Source organism: Arvicanthis niloticus, chromosome 9 (genome assembly GCF_011762505.2).
Source record: "Arvicanthis niloticus isolate mArvNil1 chromosome 9, mArvNil1.pat.X, whole genome shotgun sequence".
Taxonomy (NCBI): domain Eukaryota; kingdom Metazoa; phylum Chordata; class Mammalia; order Rodentia; family Muridae; genus Arvicanthis; species Arvicanthis niloticus.
In genome coordinates, this window is record NC_047666.1 from 27482170 (window position 1) to 27508052 (window position 25883).

Below are 25883 nucleotides of genomic sequence, written 5' to 3' on the forward strand. Positions count from 1 at the left end.
AATGACCCTCGACTCCCCTGCAGGGACCCCAAGCAGCCTCCAGCGCCCACAAGACGACGACAATGGTCAAGGTTGGAACCGTTTATTGCGCCTAAGGAAGGCCGCGGGCAGAGCAAGGCGCCGCGCAACCCAAGCGCGCGGTGGCCATCGGCGGGCACGGTAGGCAGGCGCCGTCAGGCCATTGGCGCCGCCGGGCCGGTAACCATGACGACGGCCGTTGCCAAGGGTGAGAGCCAATGGAGGCGTCGCCAGGGCCGTTTCAAAAAACCTAAAGCAAACAGAACGCAGCATCGCTGGGGGAGGGGCGGGGGAGGGGACAGGGATCAGGGACCTGGGCCAGGCCGAACCCTACCGAACCGGTGCACCAGGGGGTGGGGATGGGGGGGGGATAGAAAACTCGACAATGTCGCCAGACACCAGGGGCGTCACTTGCGGCCCTTGGGCACCTTAGGCACGCTGGGTTTGGCTGCCTTCTTCACCTTCTTCGTGCTGGCAGCCGCCGCCGCCGCCGCCTTCTTGCTCTTGTGCGCGCGCCGCTCGGGCTGCGGCCTGGCGGGCGTTCTGTCCGCCGCCGCTGCCGCCGTGCGCGCGGGGCTGCTGGCCGCCGAAGCTCCACGCCGCTCCGCGACGCCCTCCAGCTTCTTGCGGTTCAGCTTGAAGGACCCGTTGGCTCCGGTGCCCTTCACCTGCAGCAGCGTGTCGTTCTGCACCAGCGCCCGGATAGAGTACTTGAGGTAGGTGCGCCCGTTCTGCTGGTCGAACCATGCCACCTTCCGGGCCTCGGCGTAGATGCGCGCCAGGGACGAGCCGCCGCGCTCACCCAGCCTGCGGATGGTCTCCACCACTAGCTGGCTGTACTTGCCCGGCTGGTTCTTCTTGCGGTTCTTCCTTCTCTTGGGCTGCGTGGGCGTCGCAGAGCCGCTGGCCTTGGCCGTCTTTCGGGCCGTCCCGTCGGCGCTCGTCGGCGGCAGGGCCTCCTCAAGCTCCACCGACATGGTGGCCAGCGGGTTGGTGGCAGGCGGCGCGCGGTAGCCGGGGGGCCGCGCCGGGAAGAGGAAGGCGAGGGGCCGCGGCGGCGCCGGGGGACTAGGGGCGCGCGGCGGCTCCAGGCGGGAGCGGCCGCGGCCGGGCCTGGGACCGGGCGGCAGGGCGGAGGCGCGGGCGGGGGCCGGGCCGGCCGCGGCGGGGCTTAGGGAGTGAGATGCGGAGAGCCTGCAGGGAGCGCGGCGGGGCTGCGCCGGCTCCGAAGCTCTGGGCGTGCGCGCTGCGCTCTGGCGGAGAGCGCGCCCCGCTCCGCTTTTATTTCCCCGTGGCGGACCACGTTGAGAACAACAACAGCCTGGGCCCAGGCCAGCGCCAACTTGTGCTTCTTGGAGCGCCTTCCCCGGCCACTGGCTCCCTCGCCCGCGGCTCCCGGACGCGGATGCACCCTCAGCAGTGTGCCCTGGCCAGGGTCCGAGCCCGCTGCGCAGCGCAGAGGCGGCCTGCGCCTAGGAAGGGCTCAGCGGAGGGGCACAGAGGTGTGTACCCCAGGCTACAGGAGCGTGGAGGAGGGGGGCGCTCGGTTTGGAAAGGATTAGTGCGGGCCCCGGGCGAGACCCCAAGACCCAGAACTTTGCAGGCGGCAGACAAGAGTGCTCCTCAGGCACCTGAGGTAGTTCTGGGCCCAGGGGACCACAGCCCTATCCGCAGGAAGGGCATTAATTTGTCCCAACTAACACAGGGTACGCCCTCACGCGGCCGAAAGGAGCATCGCAAAGACAGAGAGGGTGCTGGGGCGGGGGTCTCCTGGATCCTAAGGGGAACAACAGAAGGGAACTGCCCTGAGATTGCACGTCTGGAATCTTGGGCTTTGGACGCCTGGCATCTCAAGGATGAGTCAGTAGTGCTGGCCGGACCACAGAGGCCTCTCTCTCCAGACACTTCCTCACCACACTCTGGCCCTAAGTACCCCAGTTTGTGATGCTTAAGTAGCTGTCCCTGGTCCCTTAAGAATTAGATTGGGGCTCCAGGATGGGCAAATGTAAAGTAACCCCCTGAGGCACCTCCCTAAAAAAGTGTGGCAGGGGACCAGCTTTAATGCAACACTTGTTGAGGGAAGGCTTGAAGGAGGTGGAGGTACAGGAAAGGACCTGAAAGCCTGGGAAGTAGGCCAACGGTGGAGAAAGGGATGTTCAGGCAGTGGCCAGCCTGTGGAGGGCATAGTAGATACCGCTTAAAATGGTCCAGGCCAGCTTTGTTCTGATAGGTGTCAAGCAGCTTCCTGGCCTCTTGGGTGAAGAGAGTGAGCGACTGACTGTAGATCAAGAAGGCCCAGATTCTCGGCCATCAGAGATGCCTTTCAAACTCAGTACTCCTGGGTGTACCTGGCTCCTCCGCCTCCCGCCTCCGTCCCCATCAAAGGAGGGTGGTGAGGATCATCAGGAAGTGGCCAGGGTTTAGCAGAGACCAGAGCCCTAGTCATCCTTTTGTGACCCCCATCGTCATGAGGAGGAGGGCCTACGGGCCTGTTGAGCTTTAAGGGATAGGGGGATAGGGTGCAGGCTCTCCTGGACTCACTACCCCCTCTTTCTGTAAACGCCATCCATGGGCTGCTGACACTCGGTCCTATCTCCAGGCAACCAGGAGCCCACTGCTTCATGCCCTGTGCTCTGGGATGCTGGCCACAGGCTCAGGTGGAAGCTTCAGTCAGGACTGATGTCTTTCACCAGTCAGTCTATTGGTCCTATCAATCTGAGGTAAGATAGACAAGGCAACATGAGAATAGTCCCTCTTGTATTTAGTTTGTCTTTCTTGCTAAGAGTCAGGAAACTTCAATACAATGGATAAACCCAAAATTGCCCACAGAGGCATCTAACCATCAAATAATTAGGCAAGAATGCTTGCAGCATTGAGTTACCACCTTATCAGTACTTCTCTAATCTCTAACATCTAAGAATGCATCTCATAAACACCTTATTTCATTCACAAAAGGAAAATTAAGATTTCAAAAAATGAGCTAGTGCATATATTTTTACTAAACTTTTAAACTTTGCTTGCACTTTAATGAAGTGGAAACTTAAGAGTTCTTTGGAAAGTCGGTTGGATGGTGTTTTGCTGGGTCAAACGTGAAGGAACATTTAGCTGAAGCAGACACAGGAGAAAGGATGTTCTGCTAAAGCAAGCACATGAAAGGACACGTGATGAAGAATTCTTTGCTAACAACACGCATATATTGGTCAGCATTACATTGTGTAGTTGAGCTTCATTTGCTGGGACTCCATAGAAAGAAACACACCAAAAAACTTCTGGTGGTGTGCTGCATTTTCTTGCCACTTCTGAAGACTCGGGCTGATTGGCAGAGTGATGTCGGTTGAGACAGATGCTGAGACAAGCCCCGTGGATGAGATGTGATGTTTGGAGGGTGTGAATAGGATATACCTAGGACTCCTGTGGACAGGGACAGAGGCCGACTTGGTCTTTGCTTCCCTGAGAGAGAACTTCCTGGCCATTTCTCCCTGTTTCCTCCTGCAGACTCCAGCTGAGGTTGAGGCCTGGCTGTCTCTGCTAGGTAATGCCACTGCTGCTGATTTGTGTTTGCTATCCTATCCCAGCTCTACCGAACTGGACTGCTGGTGTATCTGTGAAGTGTTTGCGAGTGGATCGAGCTGCTGCTGCAGACCTGTGAACTGAACTGCCGATTTCCAGTCAACACAGACTGGAGTTGCTCCAAAGAACTTTCTAAACAGGTGCACTTCCCTGTATCCTTTCTTTCTCACTATCTCTGGTGGGTGGTGGGCTTCAAGGGGGTTAAAGTGTTTGACTATCATTAAAAAATAGGTGTTTGAAAAAAATTAAAGTTATTATTTAAGCTTTGCTTAATCTTGAAACTGTATTGTAAATTATATTCTCCGAGGAATATAACTTGCAAAGTCACTGTAAAGATGTAAAGAGTGTGCCGGGCGGTGCTGGCGCACGCCTTTAATCCCAGCACTTGGGAGGCAGAGGCAGGTGGATTTCTGAGTTCGAGGCCAGCCTGGTCTACAGAGTGAGTTCCAGGACAGCCAAGGGGGGCTACACAGAGAAACCCTGTCTAGAAAAACCAAAATCAAAACCAAAACCAAAAAAAAAAAAAAAAAAAAAAAAAGCTGTAAAGAGTGTGACTTCTGCGTGTTCGGGCACTGGCCACACGTAGAGCACTTGTTGCCGTGGGGCTTGGGTGTCCTTAGTCACTCTGCACCTTATTTTCCCAGGCTGGGTCTCCCATTGAAACTGCAGCTCCCCAATTCAGCTAGCCTGGGTGGCCAGCAAGCACCAGGAATCTGCCTGTGACTGCCTTGGCAGCACTAGAATTATCGATGTTCATAGACAAACCCAGCTGGGTACCAGGGATTGGTCCTCAGATACTCCTGCTGGAGCAGCAGGCACCTCACCCACTCATATCAGTCCCCCACTTCCTCCCCCTCTTTCTTTGTCCCGCTTCTCCTTCCCCACACATGCCCATGTCTTGGAACTGTGTACTATCTATCCTTTTGTCAGTAGTGAAGGGACACAGACACAGCTCCACACTGTCACACTCAAGAGTTCCCATGATTTTTTAGGGACCTCCATTCAGGCAAAACTAATTTGCTGCTTTGATGCAGAAAAGAATTTCAGGACTAGCCAGTGTGAAGCAGAGCTGGAGACTTCCTTAGGAGGATGCTCAAGAGAAGGAAAGCACACCCAGGACCGTGGGTGTGGGCTTCGGTAATGGAGTCAAGATAAGTTCTCTTAGTGTTAGCCGTGTGTACCATTTGGTGGTTCTCAGGTTACACCTCCAAAGAGTGCTAAGAGACCCTTCTCTTTTCCCTTTCTCTGTTCATGAAGAGCAGGAGACTATATTCAGCCGTGTATGTACAGAGGAAGAAATGGGGTATCTTCCTCTCCCCCTCTTCACCTTATTTTTCAAAGATATTTTATTTTGTGGCTATGAGTGTTTTGCCTGCAGGTATGTCTGTGCACCAAGAGTGTGCAGGGGTTAGGAGAAAACATTGGATCTCCAGGAACTGGAGTTACAGATGGTTTCGAGCCACCACGTGTGTATTAGGAACTGAATTGGGGTTCTCTGCAAGAACCTAACTGAGTTCTTTTAACCACTGAGCCACCTCTCCATTCCCAGTCCCTTGTGTTTTGAGACATGGTTTCTCACTGAACCTAGAGCTATTGTGCTAAACCGGCTGGCCAATGACATTCCAGGTTCCCACTCCCATTATTGGGATTTTAGAGGCATGCCGTCTTGCTGGGCTTTTCTGCCGGTGCTAGGAATTGGAACTCAAATCCTCCTGTTTTTCACATCAAGAAGCACTTTACCCACTGGGCCTTCTCTTTTTGATAGGTGAGAAGCCTGGGTGGCGCCAGAGGTGTCTTGGATAGAATCATCTGATTAGCCGCACCAGGCACTGCCAGGCCTGCAGAAGGGGTTCAGTGTGAGTCCTTTCCCTGTAAATGAGGTTCCTAGAAAACTGTAGGTTTATGGCTAGAGAAAGAGACAGGCATTAACCAGAACCGGATTGGAATTCTTGTTTCTCTGCTGGTGAGAGGCTTGAACCAGATTCCTGGGGGAGGGGCTTCCTCTTCTCATGGCCTTTCTTTCCCCTCTGTCTCTTCTGCCTCACTTTTCTTACTGAATGTTGAAACTCACCAAGCTCTGCCTCACTCTGACATCCTGATTATGATAGATAATCCTGATTATGATAGCTCCTCGTCAGAAACCTAATGCTGTTGCTCTAGCAAGAATGCAGACATCCCCAACTTTCCTAATGCCGTGACTTTAATACAGTTCCTCACACTGTGGTGACCCCCACCCCACCATAAAATGATTTTTGTTGCTACGTCATAACTGTAATTTTGCTGTTATGAATCGTAATGTAAATATCTGTTTTCCAATGGTGACCCCTGTTGAAAGGGTCCTTCTGCCTCCACAGAAAGGTGTGGTGACCCCCAGGTTGAGAACTGTTGTTCTGTTTCTATGTTGAAAGCCTGTTGGCTTTCAACACATTTCAGTACATTGGATGAATGTTCCTAAGAATCTCCAGTGAGGGAAAGGAAAAAGCTGAGGGCAGAGCTGGGGCTTGTTTCCTGGAAAGAGATTTCACAGGGTTCTGACAGCTTGTCTGAGCACCTTGTTGGAGGAGGTAGGCAGGATGCTGTTGGGGGTGGTGCTGGGTCTCTGTTCCTGTGGCCACTCAATCTTTTTTCCTCTGTTGACTGTTTGACCTGTTGAGGATTGGTAGCCGAGTTTGGGCTGCTGCTAGGGCCCAGCCCCTGCTCCTAACCGCTTCTGTACCAGTTTCATATCATGTGGAGAAGGTAGCTTCAGGAAATGATTGACGGGAACCAAGGTACAGCCTGGCTGAAGTTGCACACGTAGCCTCGGGGGGAGGAGGGGGAGAAGGACCAGGACTAACACCTGTACCCTGCAAGCTGAAAGGTCTTGAATGGTGGGGCTCAGAGGGGACACTGAGGTGGATCATGGGAGCAAGGAGTTTATTAGAAGAGGTATTAATGCCATGGACAGACAGCAGCATGGCCTGAGGACAGGTTGTCTGCAGACAGAGTCTGGGTCTCTTCAGACCTGTGGCAGGAGGAGGTTTCACAGCCAGGCTCTCTCATCCTGCAGCAGAGAAGGGGAGAGGACTGGGATGTGTGGCCACAGTAGCCATCAATAGCTAGTTCTTCAAGTGAGAAATCTGGGCACTTGGAGTCTGTTAGCTAGAGATTCACAGACCGAGCCCTCAGTGGGGTGCCTGTCAGGACCTGAGACAGGAGGGCTTGCAGGTGTGATGGCTGAGCAACAATCTGGTTTGGAGTCTCTCCTAGGCCTCCAGCCAGGTGACCTCCAGGTCCTGAAAATGGAGGGCCTGTGGTGTCCTAAAGCCATGGGCAGAGCCTGGAGGTTGTGCCCCTACCTTCTGGAATGGGGTGAGGGAGGGATGTTCTCCCTTTTAGGGACATCAAATGGCTTTAAGCCTGGAAGGGAGCACAGAGAAACAGTCTTAGCCACCTTTAAGATGGTGCCTCTAAGATGGAATGAGTATTGCGAAGCCAGAATGGGGTGTTATTTGACTGGGACCTGGTTTTTGGCCCTACCTTCCCATAGGCAGTGAGCTACCAGGGGGCTGGTCAGTGGAACCTGGAGTACCCAGGCCAGAGTGAAGTATCTACTGGAGGTGAGCAGAGAGGCTCCAGATAGGTGCAGACCTTAGCTGCAGACCTCTTGGCTTTGATGTTTTGAGCAAGCATGTCATAAGGAGACCCTTGTGGGAAGGACTGAGAGCCAGCAGACCAGGCTTCTTCACTGGAGAGCTTGAACCCTAGGTACGAACACTTCTCATTCTAGGATTCTGGGCCTGAGACACCTGCTGCATTGATCATAGCCATACCTGAGCCACTGCTGCAACAAGGAGGTGACCCGCCCCCTGCCCTGCATAGAAGCTGTGCAGGGCCATGCAGAGACTCAAGGATGGGAATGGAGGCGCTGGCTTGGTGTGCTTGGTGTCTTGGACAGAGTCATGGCACTAGCCTAGTCTAGGTCTCAGATTCCTTTTTCATCACCTTCAGGTTTGCTGAAGTGCCTTGAGCCTCACTTCCATCTCTGTTGCTGTAATAACCAACAGATCTGAATTTGGAGGGCACCTGCTCAGATTTCCAGGGTTTCTTTTGCACCTGTAGCATACTTGTCAGAAAGACTAGATCTGGCGGGCAGTGGTGGTGCATGCCTTTAATCCCAGCACTTGGGAGGCAGAGGCAGGCAGATTTCTGAGTTCAAGGCCAGCCTGGTCTACAGAGTGAGTTCCAGCCAGAGCTACACAGAGAAACCCTGTCTCGAAAAACCAAAAAACAAAAGAAAAGAAAAGAAAAAAAAAAAAAAAGGACTAGATCTAACCATCCAGGGATAGGCACCTTGTATCATACCTTAGCAGCTGCTGAACTCCTTATTCAAAGAAACTAACCTTGGGGTCGCCTATAACTGTCCTTTCTTCTTACAACCTGTCACAGCTCCTAACTTATAAAGACTTACAGACTCTACCTCCCTCCAGGGTTCTTTCTCTCCAGGTAGCTCTATTAGAAGACTCTGCCCTCACCTTCCAATCATGCCCACCTCTTAATATTTCCAATCTTCTTCCTCGACCTAATACTAACCACTCCCTGTCTCACTCCTGCACAGAAACTTTAGACACATACAGGAGGGGGCACATTGCCTCAAGCCATCTATACCTGGTATACAGATGGAAGCTCCTTTCTACATGAAGGGGCCAGAAAAGCTGTCTATGCCATAGTGTCAGACACTGAGGTGGTGGAGGCACAGGCCCTTCCTGCTCATACCACCAACTAACAGGCTGAACTAATAGCCCTTACTCGTGCCTTCCAACTGGCACAGGGACAATCCCTCCAACATCTACACAGATTCCAAATATGCTTTCCATATCCTCCTGTCCCACGCTGCTATCTGGAAGGAGCGCGGGTTACTTACCACAAAAGGAGGATCAGTAACTAATGCAAACCAAATTATGGCCATGCTAAAGGCCTCCCATCTCCCCACAGCTATTGGGATTGTCTAATGCAGAGCCCACCAGATGGATGACTCTATTGTCTCCAAGGGAAACAACCAAGCTGACGAGGCAGCTAGAACTGTGCCCCTTAGGGGCCTAGACTCATCTCACCCTCCTTAGGACATTCTTACACTACAACCCACATCCCCACCTACACCCCCTGACACTCGTCAAACTCTGTCCTATCTTCAACTCTTTCATCCTAACAGCCAAGTGTTGTCTTATTTTGTTAAAACCCACCTACAGCCCACTCCTGAGGACTTAAGTTTCTTAAAATCTATCACTGCTTCTTGCAAAATCTGTCAGATGTCAGATCCCAACTCAAGGTATCGTAGCATCCCTTTTCCTACCCATCAGGCTAGAGGTTCTTTTCCTGGAACTGACAGGCATCTTGACTTTATCCACATGCCCGATGTCAAATGTGCCAAGTACTGCAAGTCCTAATTCCCCTTGACAATTAACTAACAAAGGAGAGATAGCTTTGCTGAAAGTAGGGTAAGCTGTTAGTTATCAACAAATAAATTATATAGACTATGAAAAAGTGTTGGCTGTTTGCATTATTGCTACTAATATGTTCTCAGCAGCCCTTTGACAAAAGAAGCCATTAATGTGGATTTATCTTTCTTCATCTACAAATAAAGTTTGAACATCCTATTATAAAATTATTATGTTAATACAAGATTATAAGATAGAGTCCTAAAAACATTTTAGATAAAAGGTTTATTTCTTATTCCAAATAACAAATTGGTTATTGAAAAATAATGATATTTGGCCTATTACATGACAAACTTTTTAGACAAATTTGATAATCATTATTCAAAAGACAAGTTGTTACAGTTTTTCTCTATACATGCTTTCATATTTCCTGAAATTTACTACACATGCAGCCCACAGAAAAGATGTTTGCTATATTTACTATATTTACAGATGCCTCGTCTATTGAGAAGACAGTATATATAATTAGATCACATGTTTATTTTCTTGAATTTCCCCTGCTTCAACACAAATAATTAAATTAAATTATGTGTTGTAGCCACTGTTTGAAATGCTGAAAAATCAAGCTTTCAATTTATATACTCATAGCCAATATATGGCTCATGATTTATAATTGCTTAAAATTGTTCCTTTTTTTTTTTAGATATGACTAATTCTCAAATTTTATAGTTATTTATAGAAATACAACTTAATTTAAGAAACATGTACTGTTTCTTAACTTTATAAGACATTTAAAAGCTCATATTAGATTGTCTGAACCCCAGGACAATGTCAGAACAAATTTATATACTAGACAGATTATAGGCCTTTCAAAAATAATTGGCCATACAATCTTATTTACAACATCAAAATAACTTGAAACAATAATTTGACAGTTTTAGAAAGTGTACAAGTTAAATTACAAAAATTTGTTCTCAATATCTTCAATTCTTTCATAATGGTGTTAAGCCTTGAAGACTTATACATAATCAATTTTGACAAATAGATATTACTCATTTTTGAGTTTAAAAAAATCAAAATATGTATATGTGACTTGACACTTTTTAGGCTTTCTAGTTACAACTACTTTAACAAGAGAAACAACTAAAAATATAATTAGTTATTGCCTATATTATTTTCCTATAATTGGTGTTCCATATCAGACTAACATAGGTAATGGAACTAGCTATTACAGTTATTTGACTACAGTCAAACATTTGAGATGTTTTGTTGAATATTACTGAGATTCCTTATTATCCTCAAGGACAAGAAATTGTGAAAGAGAGATTATGAAACTTTAAAATAATATCTTTATAACTCTCTGAATATGGGAAAAACAACTAATGGTACTTCTTCCCTGGTTTTACAAGAAACTCTAAAAAATTGGCTTTTTAAACTAGAAAGGGAGAATTATATCCCCCAAAGTCACCAAAAGCATGCCTTGCTTTTGTCTTATGTTTTAAATTTTCTACAAACTGATGCTAAAGATCGTCTGCGTCGGATTGCCACTGGCATCGGGTCACTTCCAGCTCATTTGCCAGGGTCTTATAGAGACCCCTTAACTAATACTTGGTGTGGTCCCGATCCTATTTTAACTTGGGGTCATGGATCAATCTACATTTTTCAGAAAAAGAGAATGGAGCCAGATGGCTGCTTAAAAGACTGGTCCATCAAGTGGACACAGATCTTGAGCCTAATAATTATGATTCTAATGATGAAGATGGCTCAAAATCTTTATCAGCCAGCTGATTTAACTTGACATATAATTTCTGCTCTTACTAGAAAGTGTTTTTTATTATTACTTAAAGCCATCCACTATATACCTGGTAGCTAGACTTGTGTCTGATCCCTGCTAATTAACAGTTAGATTAGATACTGGAACATTTCTGCTCTCAACCTTATTTTCTACATTGCTTAATCATCATGTTGCTTTTACCCTTTGAACCTTGTATTTTAAACAAATTGATTGCCCTCACACAAGATCGCTTTCAGCAAGCTCAGCTATTCATCCAGACAGTTACACATCGCTGTGAAAAATTGCATCTAGTACATGCCCACAGGTCCTTTGGTCTGAATGTGGTCTTGGTCTAAAGAGTGTGCCAATGATGGGCGGTTAGTCAAAGACGGGTAAGAATGTTCTTGAGTTCCTATAAACCTAAGACAGAGACATACATCAATATGCTATATATGTTTTCCACTAAGGCAGATAATATAAAAGTAATAGAGACACCGGCCTAAGCCAGGCACGGTCACCCGGCCACTTGAGACCCTAGACGAGATGAAATTTTATGACCCGTCCAGATATTGACATTACCATCTTAAAAAATTAAGGCGGGAACTATGCCCTCCCCCCAGCCTTGAGCAGGCCTGAATGGGTCATTTACCACAGTAGACCAAAACAATAGGACCTAGGAGGCATTGCCAGCAGCCTTGGGAACCCACAGTCTACTACAAGAGCTAAGAAGAATGGACTGCCTGCTGAGCTTGCCTTGACACCTCTGGGCTGCTATCCCCTCACCCAGCCACTGGGCTGAAACGAGAATAGACTCTGGGGGTGGAGCTTCCCCTTTATATGTGAAAACAAAATATTACATTTCGGGCCTTGATCAGAATACGTTGTCTTGGCCCCATGTTTTCTCTCGCCCTCCATTCCCCTTTCATTCCCAGCCTTCCTTTCAGGTGAACCCGGTTCACATAGCTACAGGTGGCTACAAAGTACCTCCTGGTCTTGGTGGACACCTCAGGCTGGGTAGAGGCTTTTCCCACAACTAACAAAAGGGCTCAGTCAGTCTCTGATCTCCTCCTCTGAGAGATTATCCACAGATTTGGTGTCCCAGTCTCCCTCCAGCCAGACAATGGTCCTAAATTTACTTCCCAGGTTTCTCAAATTCTAAGGCCCTAGACATCCCCTGGCATTTTCACATTCCCTGTCACCCTCAATCTTCAGGTAAGGTAGAAAGAACTAACCGCTCTTTAAAAACCACTCTTGTCAAGCTATCACAGGAACTTCATCTTGACTAGGTAAAACTTTTACCTCAAAATCCCCCACCTTGTCTTGTCCTCAATCCCAGAAAGTGAGACTCCACTCCGGCAGCCAAGCTCAACCTCACTGGACTAAGACATGGGTTTCTCATCCTCCCCCTGCTGCTTGTTTCTATCTAGGTCAGCCCTTACATCTGGAGGTTCCAGGTTCAAGAGACCCCCCACAGATAGCAAACAGTCTTTCCAAACAGGGTCAGGAAACTGCTCCATAGCAAGATGCCAAGGACCAATGCAAATTGCTACCATCCCTATATCTGTTGTCCTATCTAAATATTATGTCCTCTACACTTGCTTTCTCTTTGACCAGAGAAGATTATTGTAGAAACTGGCCAGACGATTATGGGGGCTGCCCATGTTGATCTTGTCAGATACATATGCTAGGATCACGGACCAACCACCACTTCTACCAACACCACAAGACACTCTTTTCTACATACAAGACCCATGGGATTCCAGCTGTGGTGCTTCAGAACTGACGGGGCCAGATGTCCTGACAGCTAAAGAAGATGGTCTTTGCCGGTTCCTCCAAGAAGAATGCCTTTTTTTTTTTTTTTGGTTTTTCGAGACAGGGTTTCTCTGTATAGCCCTGGATGTCCTGGAACTCACTCTCTAGACTAGGCTGGCTTCGAACTCAGAAATCTGCCTGCCTCTGCCTCCCAAGAATGCCGTTTTTAAGGAATGTGAAACTTCCAGTTCTGAGATTTTTAAAAAACCCATATAAAAGCAGATACTCTGTTTTGTAACACCTTTTTTAGTCATCATCCTGGTGTTATTATTTCTAACCAAACTAGTGATCAGTTCCTGTTACGGGATTACCAGCGGCTGTCCACAGAGGAACCTGATACACACATCCACCAAGTGGATCCCGATTACGCCCCTACACAGCAGGAAGTAGTTTAAGAGACACTGCGCCCTGACTCCCCTTTCACCATCAGCTTCTCCTCCCCTTTTTTCCTTCTCTTTATAAAAAAAAAAAGGGAGGTATGTTGGTATCAGGCTCTGAACCCAGTGACATCATATCTAGGTGACCCCCACATCATTGCCAAGGCAACCGCCATACATTCCCAAGATCCATCTTGCTACCTCACCTTTACCTGGGAGAGGCTACATCACCGCCCATATAAAACAGGCAGAACCCCCTGACCTTGCTCTCTTCTTCCATCTTCTTCCCCCCACCTTTGCCCTATCTCCTGAATAAACCTCTTCTCCCCATCCCCCCAACCATTTGGTCTGATCTGTTCTAAGCTGTGCGCAGAAGTCTAACGCTAACATCTAACACTAGGATTAAAGGCGTGCACCACTACTGCCCAGCTCAGATTTCCAGGATTTCTGTTGTCTTTTGACGTGTGAACTGAGCTTACAGAATAGAGAGGGAGAGACTGAAAAGTTAGGACAGGCAGAAGCAGCCGCAGACCAATCGGACTCTGCAGTCAAGTTTGGTACAATCTTGCCCACAACTTAGGAGAGTCAGATCAGCAGCTTGGTTTGGAGGCTGAGTCCCTTAGGAAGAAGGAGCTTGATCATGTCATCCATGTCATTAGATCAGCAGCTTGGTTTGGAGGCTGAGTCCCTTAGGAAGAAGGAGCTCATCCATACCATTCATTCATTTCATTCATGCTGAGTTTCAGCACCAGATGAATGAAAAAATGAAATAAAAGGAGGACATGGCTAAGTAAGGAGAAGATAGTTATTGTAGATACAGGGGAGAAAGCAGGCAGAGGGAGGAGGCCAGGCTGAGCATGGCCGGCAGACTACATGGACCATGGGAATAACGAGGGGGAGGGACAACAAAAGAGGTGGCCAAGGCCTGGAGACCAAGAGATAGGCGTAGCCAAAATGGCTGAGTTATAAGGCACCAGAGGCTAGGGGGAAGGGAAGGGAGGGGCTTAGGGTAGGAGCAGGGCAAGAAGTGCTAGGAGGAACCCCATGTAATGAGAGATGCTGGGGGAGGGAGCTGGCCAGCTCTGATATGTTACTAGGTGCCTCAGCCGTTAGTCCAGTATTTGAGACCTAACAAGAGACACACAGATAGTGATAGAAACAGAGGCAGTTTATTAAGAAAGAAAAGGGCACCCCTGAGTGTGGAAGTAGGCCAATGAGCTGGGAAAAAGCCAGCTGGCACCACAGAGTTCTAACCTTTCATACGTTATTGACATAGCAACTGCCTCCTGCACTTGGATACTGTAGGCTTGTCTCTAGCATGCCCAGGTACAGAAAGGTTTCTAGTTTTCTTTGCTAACTGACTTTTATACATGTCGGTCTCAACGCATCTTTTTCTGTATTCCTACTTTGCTGGTACAACATCATAGTTTGCCAGCCTCTTCAGGCTCTTGGGGAAGACCAGCCTGGTGGCCACCGCTGCTGGCTGCCCCACCGCCCCCATGTAATTTCATTTTCTGTTTTATGTTCTCACTAGAAGCCCTGGTTTCTTGCCTGTTCCTGCTTTATGCGCCTGCTGTCTCCCCTGGGCCCTGCTACCTGCCCCATGACTCTTAGTTTGGAATTGTTTTCTGTATTCTGGTTCAAAAAGGGGTTCATCTGGGGTGTGTTTAATAAATAAACGTTCCTAGGCATCACCCTAGGTAAGCCTGTACTCTGTGTCAGGGCTGCAGGCTCCCAAGCTTTGGGATATCCAGTTGCTTTGGGGACAAGGGTCCCTCTTCACCTCTTCACTTGATTCCCGTTTATAGCCTCGGTGGGAGGCTGTTGGCCTCGCTTGAACTCTTGCAATGAGCTCCTCGGTCCCCTCCAATTGCGTCTTGCTTCTGTCCCTGAAGGATTGGCCCCTAAGGAGCTGGGATGAGATGATGGGGATCTAGTGGATGGGGCCTAGGTATCAGAACGACAACATCTGTCCACGAGGCTCCCATCTTGCTGGGCCTCTGGTCTCACATGAGTAAGGGGGAGGAGACAAAAACCTCAACCTCAGACAGCAGGGCAGGCCCTGGCAGGGGTTTTGGGGAGCAGCATGAGGTAGCTGGGAGAGGACTAAGGCTTGAGAGACTGGCTAGTGTCCGATAGCAAATCTTCACTGTTGGATCCATTTAAGCAGCCTTCTCGCATGCCCACCACTTTCTGGGATCCTGTCATTAGTCAGAGGAAGACCCTGTAGTTCACTGCTACATAGCCCGGCACATAGTAGGCCCTCAATAAATATTTGTTGAATAAATGAGATGGGATTCAAAACCAAGACTAGGTTTTGGGTGTCTTTGAATCTTTCATGTCATCATCTCCACAGAGGACCCAGCTCCGAGAGCTTCATGGGGTCTAGGCCACCTGTCAGGGCAGGTGTGGACCTCAGACCCTAGTAAAAGCGACTTATGTCTCTGTGAGGGGCATAGAACTTCCTTTTAATACAGAGAGTTCCTTGTCAGATCTTATGGATCCTGAGCTCCCTGACTCAGGAGCCAGTCAGCAGCTGCTGGGGCCCCTCTGTCCTTCATTACAGCCATTACAGCCACAGCCCAGGCTGTGTCACAGCCTTGGTACTCAGCTGCATCTGTGCCTGTGGGTCTGTGCCACTGCAGCTCTGCCTGGATCCCAGGGCTCCTGGATCCTGGCCCCTGCTGACCTCTTCAGCTTTATCTCTTGTCACGCCCCTTCCTGTCCCCGTGCCCCTCCTTTGCCATTCTTTAACAGGCTATCCAAATTCCTCTTCAGGCTAAATTATCTTTTATTAATTACAATATCAATCTCCTTGTCAGAGACTTGGTCTTGACAACACTGGGTGATAGAAATCTAGAAATGACAATCTACCTTGGGACTTATATATATGAAAATTTAAAAAAAAAAAAAAAAACAAACAGCCTGTCATCTATTAGGAGGGGGTCAGGGCCCTTAATACATCTGTGCCTTGTCCCAGCCTCTATCTTACATGAAGAAGCTGAGGTCCAGCAAAGAGGTAGGCCCGGGAGGCATGTCTGGAATATAGTTCAAGCAGACTCCCCGCTCCTGCTCTTGTCCTTGTAACTGTCCACCTATCAGGGATCACAGGGGCACCTGGTCGGTCACATCATGAGGGATGAGAAGCCACAAGGAATGCAGAGTGAGTTAGTGAGTTCACTCAGCCTCCTGGGACTCTGCTCAAAGACAACCATCAGGTGTGCCAAAGGGGCTCTGCATGTGTTTCACTAGCAATAGTTCTGGAAACTGACTCTAGCCTTAGGGAGGCCTGCCGAGGGAAGGGATAACTGCTGTTTGTTGTTTCAGCAGCATCCTGACCCCCAACTTCTCTGCACTGCCTGCACTGTGAATGTTAAAAAGGCTGAAAGACTCCTGTTTGTAATTATTGACATAACAGAAGAAACAAATTAATTTTTCTGATAATTCTAGACTCTGGGTCTTCTCTATATAAGGATTCTTCTCTATGTAAAGATTGCCCCAATCAAACCTAGCAAGTATTTTGAGACATTTCCACCATGAGAAGCAAAAAAGGCCGTCTGTCCTTTTCTCAGTGTGTGCCATAGAAGGAGTGAACGACGTTTGGTGGAAATGTTCATGTTTCAAAAAGTTTGAATTCCTGTGTCCCTCTGTCCCCAAGAAGTTTCAGGCCCTGACCTAGACAAAGGAATTTTCAGTTCTGTAACCTAGCTATACTTTTTACTCTAAAAACTGCATTTTATATTCTCTTTACTCAAAGGAGGCTGAGATGGCTCGACACTGATCGCTTGCTTAGTAGTCTAGAGGGCCTAGGTTCCATCCTGCCACCAAAAAAGGAAAAAGTTTACTATTCTTTTATCAGCACCATAATTAGCAGACTTAGTTTTTCTCCCTCAGAAGTTTTCAAATTAGACTTAAGAGAAAGTTCAGGAAAAGGCCCTCATGAAAAGCAACTACACTGGCCAGAGAGCCATGGCTGGCTGTGGGGTGACCTAGTCCCTTAGACCAGCAGACTGAGGAGCCCTTAACTGACCAGACCAGAGTGCAGCATGAGGGGCTGGAGCTTGCCTGTCTCTGCGACTCTATGCATTTAGCTTGTGGTTTCAGAGTAGCGTTAGCTATTCATCTGGAAGCAAGGGTCAAAGTTCTTGTCTGGGGTAAATTGCACAATGAGTAGTGACTCCCTACTTTTAGGCAGTACAGGACACGCTTTTCACTCTTCCACACACCAGTCCTGCCTCCTCACTCCTAGCCTTTGAATTAAGAGGTGGCTTTTGGTTCTGTTGCTTTTTAATGTTCCTGTGCCATAGCTAAGGTAGACATCAGGACACAGAAAGCCAGGGACTGGGTTCGGGTGGTGTGGTTCCTTTCATTACAGGGTGGCCCAGGCCAGGATCAACCACCATGGGCCAGGGCTTTGAGCACTTTTGTAAACCTGCCCGATAAAACTTCAAGAATCAGGGGACACACGCCTTTAGTCTCAGCGCTGGGGAGGCAGAGATAGGATCTCTGAGTTAGAGATATCCTGGTCTATATAGTGAGTTCCAGGATAGCCAGGGCTATGCAGAGACCCTATCTCAAAGAACCCCAAAGGGATGATCAGATTCCCGGGAATCATCTAGGTCCACAGACGCATTGATCTAGGAGTTTCTGTCCTTATCCATCCAGGTTGGTCTTCTGTTACCAAGTACCAAGGACCTGGACTTTTTCTATCTGGGGCCCTGCTATGATTTCAGCTTTACACGAATCTCCACAAACACCTCCTCATGCCCTGTTACTCTCCACAGAAAGGCCCTCTCCAAACACCCCATCTGAAGTAGGGTTGCCCAGTGCCATTACTGTGACGTTTACACGTCTTTCCTCCAGGGCACTTCAAGTTCTGTGCATTTCTGTGCTAGCCTCTCTCCTAGTCCCAGCAGCCAGTCTACGTAACCAAGTCCTGTGTAACTGGCCCTTATGCTCACAAATGTTCACTTGCTTAAGTGAGCTAGGAAGGGCCTCAGGCCTGGTGCGGGATGGGGGGCTGGGGGGTACAGGATAGCTAGCCCCATCCAGAGTGCCTCAGGCAACCCACAAGGCTGTTGCCCAACTCAGATTAACAGGAATGAAGAAAGTTTGCTGCTGACATGGTCTTGGCCCATGGAGGATGGCCCAGCTCCTAGAAAGACACAGCTGGCTCACTGGTTCTGAGGGCCCTGCAGGCCTTGCTGCAACTGTCCCACTGCCTTTCAGTTCAGCAGTTAGCCGTTGGGTAAGCGTTGCGAGTGCCCATCCCCCGCCTCCCCATCCTATCTCCATGGAGATCCACACTTTCCCCGCCCACCAGTCGCAGAGGCAGAGGCGGGAGGGAGAAGTGGGCGGGGGAAGGGGGGGAGGTGGGAGCGCCGCTCCTGTGCTGCAGTCACAATGCCTTCTCACTGACCCTTTGCCTGTAGAATTAGGGAAGGTGTGGGGGTCTTGACCATGTGTTTGGTGCCCATGGACACCCTGCACTAGTGTTTTCTGTAGCTATGCCCTTCTACAAAGGATCTGGTGACAGGTTTCCCAGCAGGAGCCAGGGAGGGAGGGCCCAGGGGTTTCCCCATGGACCATCGTTGCTTTGGGGACTGTGTCCCTCCCACACATCAGGTTATGGTGCCTCCGCTTTACTGTTTGCCCAGAAAGCTGAGAGAACATTTACAGGACCTCTTCTTATCATCTATCCCGGACCAGGCCATGCTGATTCCTGTCAGAAAGGCTGGAGGGAGGGAGGGAGGGAGGGAGGGAGGGAGGGAGGGAGGGAGGGAGGGAGGAGAGAAAGAAAGAGGGAGAGAGAGAGAGAGAGAGAGAGAGAGAGAGAGAGAGAGAGAGAGAGAGAGAGAGAGGGGAGAGAGGAGAGAGGAGAGAGGAGAGAGAAGAGAAGAGAGGAGAGAGAAGAGGGGGGGAGAGAGAGAGAGATAAGAGGAGAGAGAGAGCGAGAGAGAGAGAAAGAGAGAGAGAGAGAGAGAGAGGAAGAAGAAGGAGAAGGAGGAGGAGGAGGAGGAGGAGGAGGAGGAGGAGAGAGAGAGAGGGAGGAAGGAGAGAGCACCCCAGTACAAGATCCAAAGGGTGACATATAAACAGCACATACCACCGCAGCTCTTGTCTTTTTATTTAATTTCCTTTTGTTCCAGGAAATAAAAAAACAAGCCGATAAAACACCTAAACAACAAACCAACCAACCAACCAACCAAACAAACAAACAAAAACCAAACAAAACACAGCTGGGGCTGGAGAGATGGCTCAGCAGTTAAGAGCACTGGCTGCTCTTCCAGAGGTCCTGAGTTCAATTCCCAGCAACCACATAGTGGCTCACAACCATCTGTAATGGGATCTGATTTCCTCTTCTGGTGTGTCTGAAGACAGCAACAGTGTACTCATATACATAAAATAAATCTTTAAAACAAAACAAAACAAACACACAGAGAGCTGGTCAAATCTCTCAGGGCTGCTCGGACTTGGGCCAGGGAGAAAGTACAGGTGAACCAAGCATTCATGGGGGTTAGAACTGGAGGGGCCAAGGCCCTGCTGCTGTGTCAAGCCTCATGTAGACCCTAGGACGCATGGCATACTGAGTAGTCCATTGGGTGTGGTTTTATGGCCTTTCTTGTTTGTTTTGTGTTTTTTGAAGTCATACTTTACTGGGAGACGGGTGTGCCAGAAGAGGGCACTAGAGTGCCTGGAGCTGGAGTTACAGGCTGTGAGCAGCCAGTGCAATCATACTCTTAAAAACGCTAGTTTTCACCCAGCTTGATAGTACATGTCTGTTGTCATCCCAATACTCAGCACACTAAGGCCCTGTTTGCAAACAAACCCCTTAGATTTAAGCAAAACTGAAGACAGCTCTGGGTTGCACAGATGGGATGATGAGCTGAGACTCCAGCTACTCCCCGCTGAAGCATGGCAGTCAGAGGGTATCTAGAGTGGACTGACAGTGGTAAGGGGAGGCCCTTAAAAATATACCTAAGGCAGTGTCAGTGTGACAAACAGCTTCCAGCCTTGTACTTCTACCACTCTGGCTATGTGAAGTTGCTACTTTTTTTTTTCAGGGTCTCTTCTGTCTTTCCCAGTTCAATTCTGTGTTTATGGCAGAATGAATTCAGCAACCCTCTAGACAGGTGACTTCACCCATCACACTTCTTGGGGGTTTACTTTGGGAAGATCTACAAGGTCGTATGCCCGACTTAAAATCTGGGAAAAGGACCCCAAGGTGGCTGTGAGCCACCCAGTACTCTGAGGGCCCCTTCTGAGCAAGGGGACACAATGACTACAGCTTCCATGGGGAGACCTCAGTAAGCCCCCAACTCTACCAGATGAAGAAGGAGAAGAGGCTCGGCTCTGATGGGGTGTGTGTTCTGAACTTTTATGGCAGGATACAAACTAGACCTCAAGAAACAGGACAAGGAACAGATAAGATAGTTTTCCCAAAGAGAATGGTGCGGGAGAGGACAGACTCCCCACTGGGAATCTGCGAACCTGGGAAAGGTTCACAGGAAAGGGGAAGATGCCTCCTTTGTCAGTAGAGCTGTCTAATGTCACCCCTGGCTCTTGGGCTCTTTAATTGGGCTGTGAATAATAGCTAAGCTGAGAACGTGGGGGCAGTCTGGCTGTGGCTTCTTGTGCCCAGTCTGCAGGCAAAAGCTAGAGTTGTCTTTTTTTTATCTGAGAAAGTGATGCCAACATTGTTCTGAGTTCCTTTTCCTTTTGTCAGGAGACATGGCCTCAGTATCTATCCTACTTATATTCACAGAGCCTTCTTGTTAGCAGAGTCTCAAGACATCACAGGGTATAACAGACTTTCAGTCACTTGGTCACCCAGGTCTAGCCATAGTCTAGACTTTGGTAAAGACAGATACTATGGCAGTTTGATCCTTTGTGACCATGGACGCTCATGAGCTGGCCGAGTTTGGAGACTTCACAATGCATGACACAGTAGGTAAGATTCATCAGGACAAGAAGGGGGAGACAGGGACTTTGGGTACAGCCAGTCATTACTGAACTCACAGTAAGTCTTATGTTCATCGCTAACCCCTAGCTCAGTGTGCACAGGTAATGGTAACTCATTCTGTATGTAGTTTGGGGTCAGCATTATTTTATTAAGGTGGTGTTGATGCTGTTAAGTTCTGTGAGATGGCTCAGTGTGTTTCCCAAGTGAAAAAGATTATATGTAAAGTAACAAGGGCTTGAGCAAGTCACATAAGGTATATAGGTTAGAGTTCAATACACTGATGTCAAACCTCTGCTTAAATCAAGGGAGTTACTGGTCTATTCTCCATAATAATTGCAAGAATTGACTTATAGAACAAAAATACACATCTAATGAAAGTTCTAATGAAAGTGTTCTTTTGGCTTTTGTACAAATATTTCATAGTAGTTACAGTACCAGACAGGTACCTCTTGGGTGCTCAGTAACCATATTCAGGCTATACTAATGTGCTCAGAGGGATATAAAGGTAGACTATTTCTACCCTTGCCCTCTAAAGCCAACTAAGTTTTGGGGGACTGTAGGGCATCTCTCAAAATGTTAATAACTGTGATGGGTCTCCTATTCCTTTGTTCAGGGCCAGACCCTACATGGTGAGCTCGGCCCTATGCAATCTACAAAGAGGACAGTCAACAGTGAGGAAAAGTATCCTCCATGTTTTCAAGCAAGGCCACGGTTAACCAGGCCCCTAACACAGAAGGAACAGCTGTAAAGGGAGGCCTAGCAGGGCCAGAGGTTCCCAACCAGCCTGTGACCCGAGGACCAGATCCTAAAATGGCCTTGGCAGTAAAAATAAACCAAAACCACGATTAATTATGGCCACATCTATGGCCTTGAAAACACAGCCAACAAGTAGGATGGTTGGCATGCTTTTAACAATTTAAGGCAGCAGTTCTCAACCTTTGGGTCCTGACCATTGAACAAACACATATTTCTGAAGGTCACAGGAACTGAGACACTGCTCAGTAGCAAAGTTATAGTTATTAAGTAGCAACAAAAATGATTAGGGGTTCCGGGGAACATCAGAAATACATGTTTTCCTATGTTCACAACCACTGGTTTAAGGGTATCATCACACTCCTTGCACAATAAGCTTAAATCCGTATAATCAGTATAGGATATTTACATGGTTTCTAGTGATTTTCTTCTTGCTGAGAAAAATGTTGACATGATAGGGCATCATGACCTTGCCTGATGTCCCCAATTCAACACTGCAGCACCTACCTTCAGCCAAAAGAGGCAGGCCTTAAAAAAAAAAATAGAAAAAAGAAAAATCAAAATTATAAATTTCTTCTCTCTGGCTCTCTCTAGAAGCCACCTGAGAGGGACCTCGGTGACTCTCTCCACTCCGATAGCTGAAAGCAGATCCTGGGGTTTACTAGCCATGGCTGTGGGAATGGCTGCCCTACACGTGCAGGAACGCCAGGTCCTCCAGCGCACCGATACTTGGACCAGCTACTCTGAAGGTAGGCCTGCTGTCAGGATGTTCTATGGAGCCAAGGCTTCCAGCCCTTCTCCATTTCCCCAGTTCTGGGATTATGGGTGGAAACTATTCTGCCCATTTACTTTTATTTCTGAGAATTTTAAAGTTTTTGAGCCAGTGTCTTACTTTAGCCCTGACTGGCTTTGAAATGGTGAAAAGTCTTCTAGGCCCAGAGGCTGTGACAAGGTCATGACTTACCATATGTCGCCTTAGCCATCATGTTTCCAGTGAGCAATCTTTTTGCCTTCCTGTTAATTTTAGATACGTTGTTTTTAGGTGGAGCTGTGTCATCTGAAAGCTCACCAGCAGTTAGGGGCTGCTGCTCTGAGGATACGTGTTCTCTATTCTATGTCCCACTTTTCCCAACACTGTGCTAAGATCCATACTAGGGCAGATAGTCTAGGGATAAGCTGAAAGGCACCCTTGCCTCGGAGCACCACCGAGAGTTTGGTGAACACAGAGAAGGTCCCCACACAGCTCAAGTCTTCGAGAGAAAAGCAGACAGACAGAGCAGCTGTTGTTTGTTCTTGTTAAATTTTATTGGCATCACGTTCGTCTCTTTACAGAAGAACTCAGCCTACACCCTAGAATGTAGACCTCTGGAGGGGAAGTGCTCCGGGAAGCAAGCCATGATGCAGGGCAGGGCCTCGGGAGGGGACAGAACTGCCAGGGCTTAACCCAAGAGACGGTGGGTTAGTGCTGGGCCACACTTGGGTGGGTGGGAAAGAAGGAGGGTCTGCTAACCTACAGGTACCACAACCCTGAAAGGAGAGCCTTCTAGAACAAAGGTAGAGTCACTGGGACAGGTCTAGTGGGTTTTCCTTTCCTCTTTGAGTAGGATAGTAATCTAAGGGCATTATAAAGTGTTGAATAGAAGAAGGAAAAAATAGAGGGGGGGAGAAAATGAGAATTTTAATTTCTGAAGTAACAGCAATTTATCCATTGTATACACTACTGTATTATGCAAATCAACCTTTTGGAAAATTTAGACATAGATGGGAACTGTCTAGTTCAGTTTCCCTCTGGAGAGATGAAAAGCTTTTTGGCTCTTAAGTCTGTGATAAAAGGCGTACATAATTCTTGTGTCTACTGTACAGAATACTGCCACTAGCTGGACTTCCAAATTTGAGTCTCTAACACTCTGTAATCCAGACAGGGTTCAACCCTCCACCTTGCACGCCTGCGTTAGAAGACTTAAACACACAATCCAGGAATTCCTTACACTAATTTATACATTTTAATTGGTTGCATATATTAACATGTACTATAAGATTCTTTTCTAAGAAGCATTACATAATAAATGGATACTGTAAAAAGATCTGATTAGTTAAAAGTAACAAGCATTAACAGATACATACAAAACAGCCTGCTCAGAACGGAGCCTGGGCACCAGCCTTCCCACAGGACCTTCAAGGAGGGTAGGAGTAAAAGACCACAAGACCGTTAAAAAAAAAATCAGATAATTAGACACAGATGAACTGTGAACAGTTCTCTCACTCTCCAGTGGACAAAAAGAGTAAGCTTGCCATGCCCACTGCACCCCAGAGCACCCAGGGTCTCCGCCATGTGCCATACACAGGGCTGATGGTAGGCAGCTGCCCAGGAGCCCTGACAGGCACAGGCTGGAGTTTGCTTGCGGTGTGTGTGTGTGTGTGTGTGTGTGTGTGTGTGTGTGTGTGTGTGTGTGTTGGATAACTGTTTGGTGGAGTTTCTTTTGGCAGCTGGATGTGAGAGCTCACGTCTGGTCTGTTTAGAGGAGGAGGGACGCATATCGAAGGCCTACGTGTGTGTTCTTGGTCTGTGAAGGACTCTGCTCTGTGCTCACTGCCCCTTCAACAACTGCAGCTCTCTGCGGAGGCCTTGGCCCGGTCATTCTTGTCCAGTTTGATGGGTTCAGGGAATTCATTGTACAGCTCCACTTCTGTTTCCTAGATAGGGGGAGAAGAGAGAGGGTGATGACTGGGGTCACAGGGACAGATCCTGACTGCATACACACACGAAAGGGTGGTAGACTTTGGAGGAGATTCAATCAGCAATAGCCACAAGCTACGCCAAGCAGCCAGAAACGTTCCAACTCAAGTTCTGACCAATGTGGACCACACACAGCTGAGGTGCTGGATTTCTGTCATTCTGTCACAGGGTTCACATCATTGCCAGTTCTTAACTGTCAGCTAGGGCCCTGCTCAAGGCTCTATGGTTCCAGGGTGAGCATCCTGGACCCCTTGCTGCCACCTCCCACTCAATTTCTGAGCTGTTGCCTAAGAGCTGATTTCTTCCCAGTGTTTGTTTCCTACGTATTGCAGCCAAAGGGGCAGAGCTGCAGGTGATGCCATCAGCGCCCCTGCTGCATGAACAGATAAGGACTTGAGTCACTGGGGTGTTCTCCTGTGGAGTAACTGAGTGCCTACACACCAAGCCCTAGGGCCCACCCCATAGCACTGTACCCAAGAAGGGGAAAAACTTTCCTAATAGTGTTATTTTTATTTTATTCACAATAGCTAAAAAAATATACAGTAGGAGGTTTACTAGGGCCCAAAACACCAAGTGTGTAACACACTGGTCTTGGTGTGCTCACAAAGCTGGGCCACCACCACATCAGAATGCTCATCACTCCAAAAGGAAACCCAGTACTGAGCAGCCGCTCGTTCCCCAGCAACCAGGCTTTTCCTCCTTCCCTCCAAATGCAGGGGTGGAGGCCAGAGCTTCACATATCTATGCCAGCACACTCTGCCTGCCGATGGGCCACACTGCTCATTGTTAGAGTCCAGGGCCTTACTCTGTAGCCCAGCCCAGTCTTGGATTTGTTTTGGCCTCTGTGTTACTGCCTTGCTTCCGCCCTACTGCTCCTATTGGCAGAGCGACGTCTGAGTACATGGGCCACCTTTTGTTTAGTCACCAGTTTGTGAACATCTGCATTGTTTTGACTTTTTGGTTATTATAAACAGCAATAAATTTATATTCCTGCCAGCACTAATATACATATTTAACAAAAAGCAAAGAATATGAGTAACAATCTTGGACAGAATGGGTGTCAACCTCAGTTTGTATGTTGAAGCCCTCACACCCTCCACCCCAACATGCCTACATATGCCTAGAGTCTTCAGACTAGACAATGTTATCTGTGGCATCGGCTCTCACAGGACTTCAACTTTCCTTTTCAGACAGGGTCTCATATTCATATATTCATATTCATCTCCCAGGATGGCCTTGAAATTGCTGTGTATTTGAACTTGAACTCCTAAATCCTCCTGCTTTCACCTAGTGCTGGGAGTCTATGATATGTATTACCATGCTAGATTTATGTGGTACTAGAGATGGGTGGCAGGGTCTCATGCATGCCAGGAGGGTACTCTATTACCAACTGAGCTTACTGTATATGTGCTCCTTGGACAACCCAGAGGGCATATTATCACATTTACTCTCTGAGCAAAGC

The 25883-nt window shown here is 48.1% G+C and overlaps 3 protein-coding genes across 8 annotated transcripts in view; 1 reads left to right on the forward strand and 2 right to left on the reverse strand.

Annotated features, from left to right (window-relative positions):
- Window positions 1-66: 66 nt before the first annotated feature.
- Window positions 67-1275, reverse strand: H1-10 (H1.10 linker histone). 2 transcript variants are annotated; one of them, XM_076940079.1, is made up of 2 exons: window positions 480-1275; window positions 67-268 (listed from the first exon to the last, which is right to left on the reverse strand). In XM_076940079.1, exons 1-2 carry the CDS (start codon window positions 993-995, stop codon window positions 260-262), a joined length of 525 nt encoding a protein of 174 aa, XP_076796194.1. In that variant the 5' UTR covers window positions 996-1275; the 3' UTR covers window positions 67-259. The 2 variants fall into 2 exon arrangements, with proteins under 2 accessions (XP_076796194.1, XP_034367764.1); XM_034511873.2 differs by lacking the exon at window positions 67-268 and having other exon boundaries at window positions 323-1269.
- On the forward strand, window positions 1202-23964 carry LOC143443477 (uncharacterized). 4 transcript variants are annotated; one of them, XR_013112510.1, is made up of 4 exons: window positions 1202-1520; window positions 3594-3728; window positions 22279-22433; window positions 22727-23964. XR_013112510.1 is itself a non-coding variant. In XM_076940081.1 (2 exons), exons 1-2 carry the CDS (start codon window positions 1202-1204, stop codon window positions 3665-3667), a joined length of 393 nt encoding a protein of 130 aa, XP_076796196.1. In that variant the 3' UTR covers window positions 3668-14662. The 4 variants fall into 4 exon arrangements, 1 of the variants encoding a protein (XP_076796196.1); XR_013112508.1 differs by having other exon boundaries at window positions 22279-23964; XR_013112509.1 differs by lacking the exons at window positions 22279-22433; window positions 22727-23964 and adding an exon at window positions 12878-14662 and having other exon boundaries at window positions 3594-3740.
- Rab7a (RAB7A, member RAS oncogene family) overlaps window positions 22966-25883 on the reverse strand; it is a 41341-nt gene continuing 38423 nt past the window's right edge. For both annotated transcript variants that reach the window (XM_034511837.2, XM_076940078.1), the window contains one exon: window positions 22966-24378. In XM_034511837.2, the coding sequence (XP_034367728.1) occupies window positions 24283-24378 (96 nt within the window). In that variant the 3' untranslated portion in view covers window positions 22966-24282. The remainder of the gene's footprint in view (window positions 24379-25883) is intronic.

Bases quoted from the DNA above. Each gene is read 5' to 3' on its own strand.
- H1-10 (XM_034511873.2), bottom strand. From the start codon at position 995: ATGTCGGTGGAGCTTGAGGAGGCCCTGCCGCCGACGAGCGCCGACGGG.
- LOC143443477 (XM_076940081.1), top strand. From the start codon at position 1,202: ATGCGGAGAGCCTGCAGGGAGCGCGGCGGGGCTGCGCCGGCTCCGAAG. The intron at 1,521-3,593 runs GTGTGTACCCCA...ATCCTATCCCAG, and splicing joins CTCAGCGGAGGGGCACAGAG to CTCTACCGAACTGGACTGCT.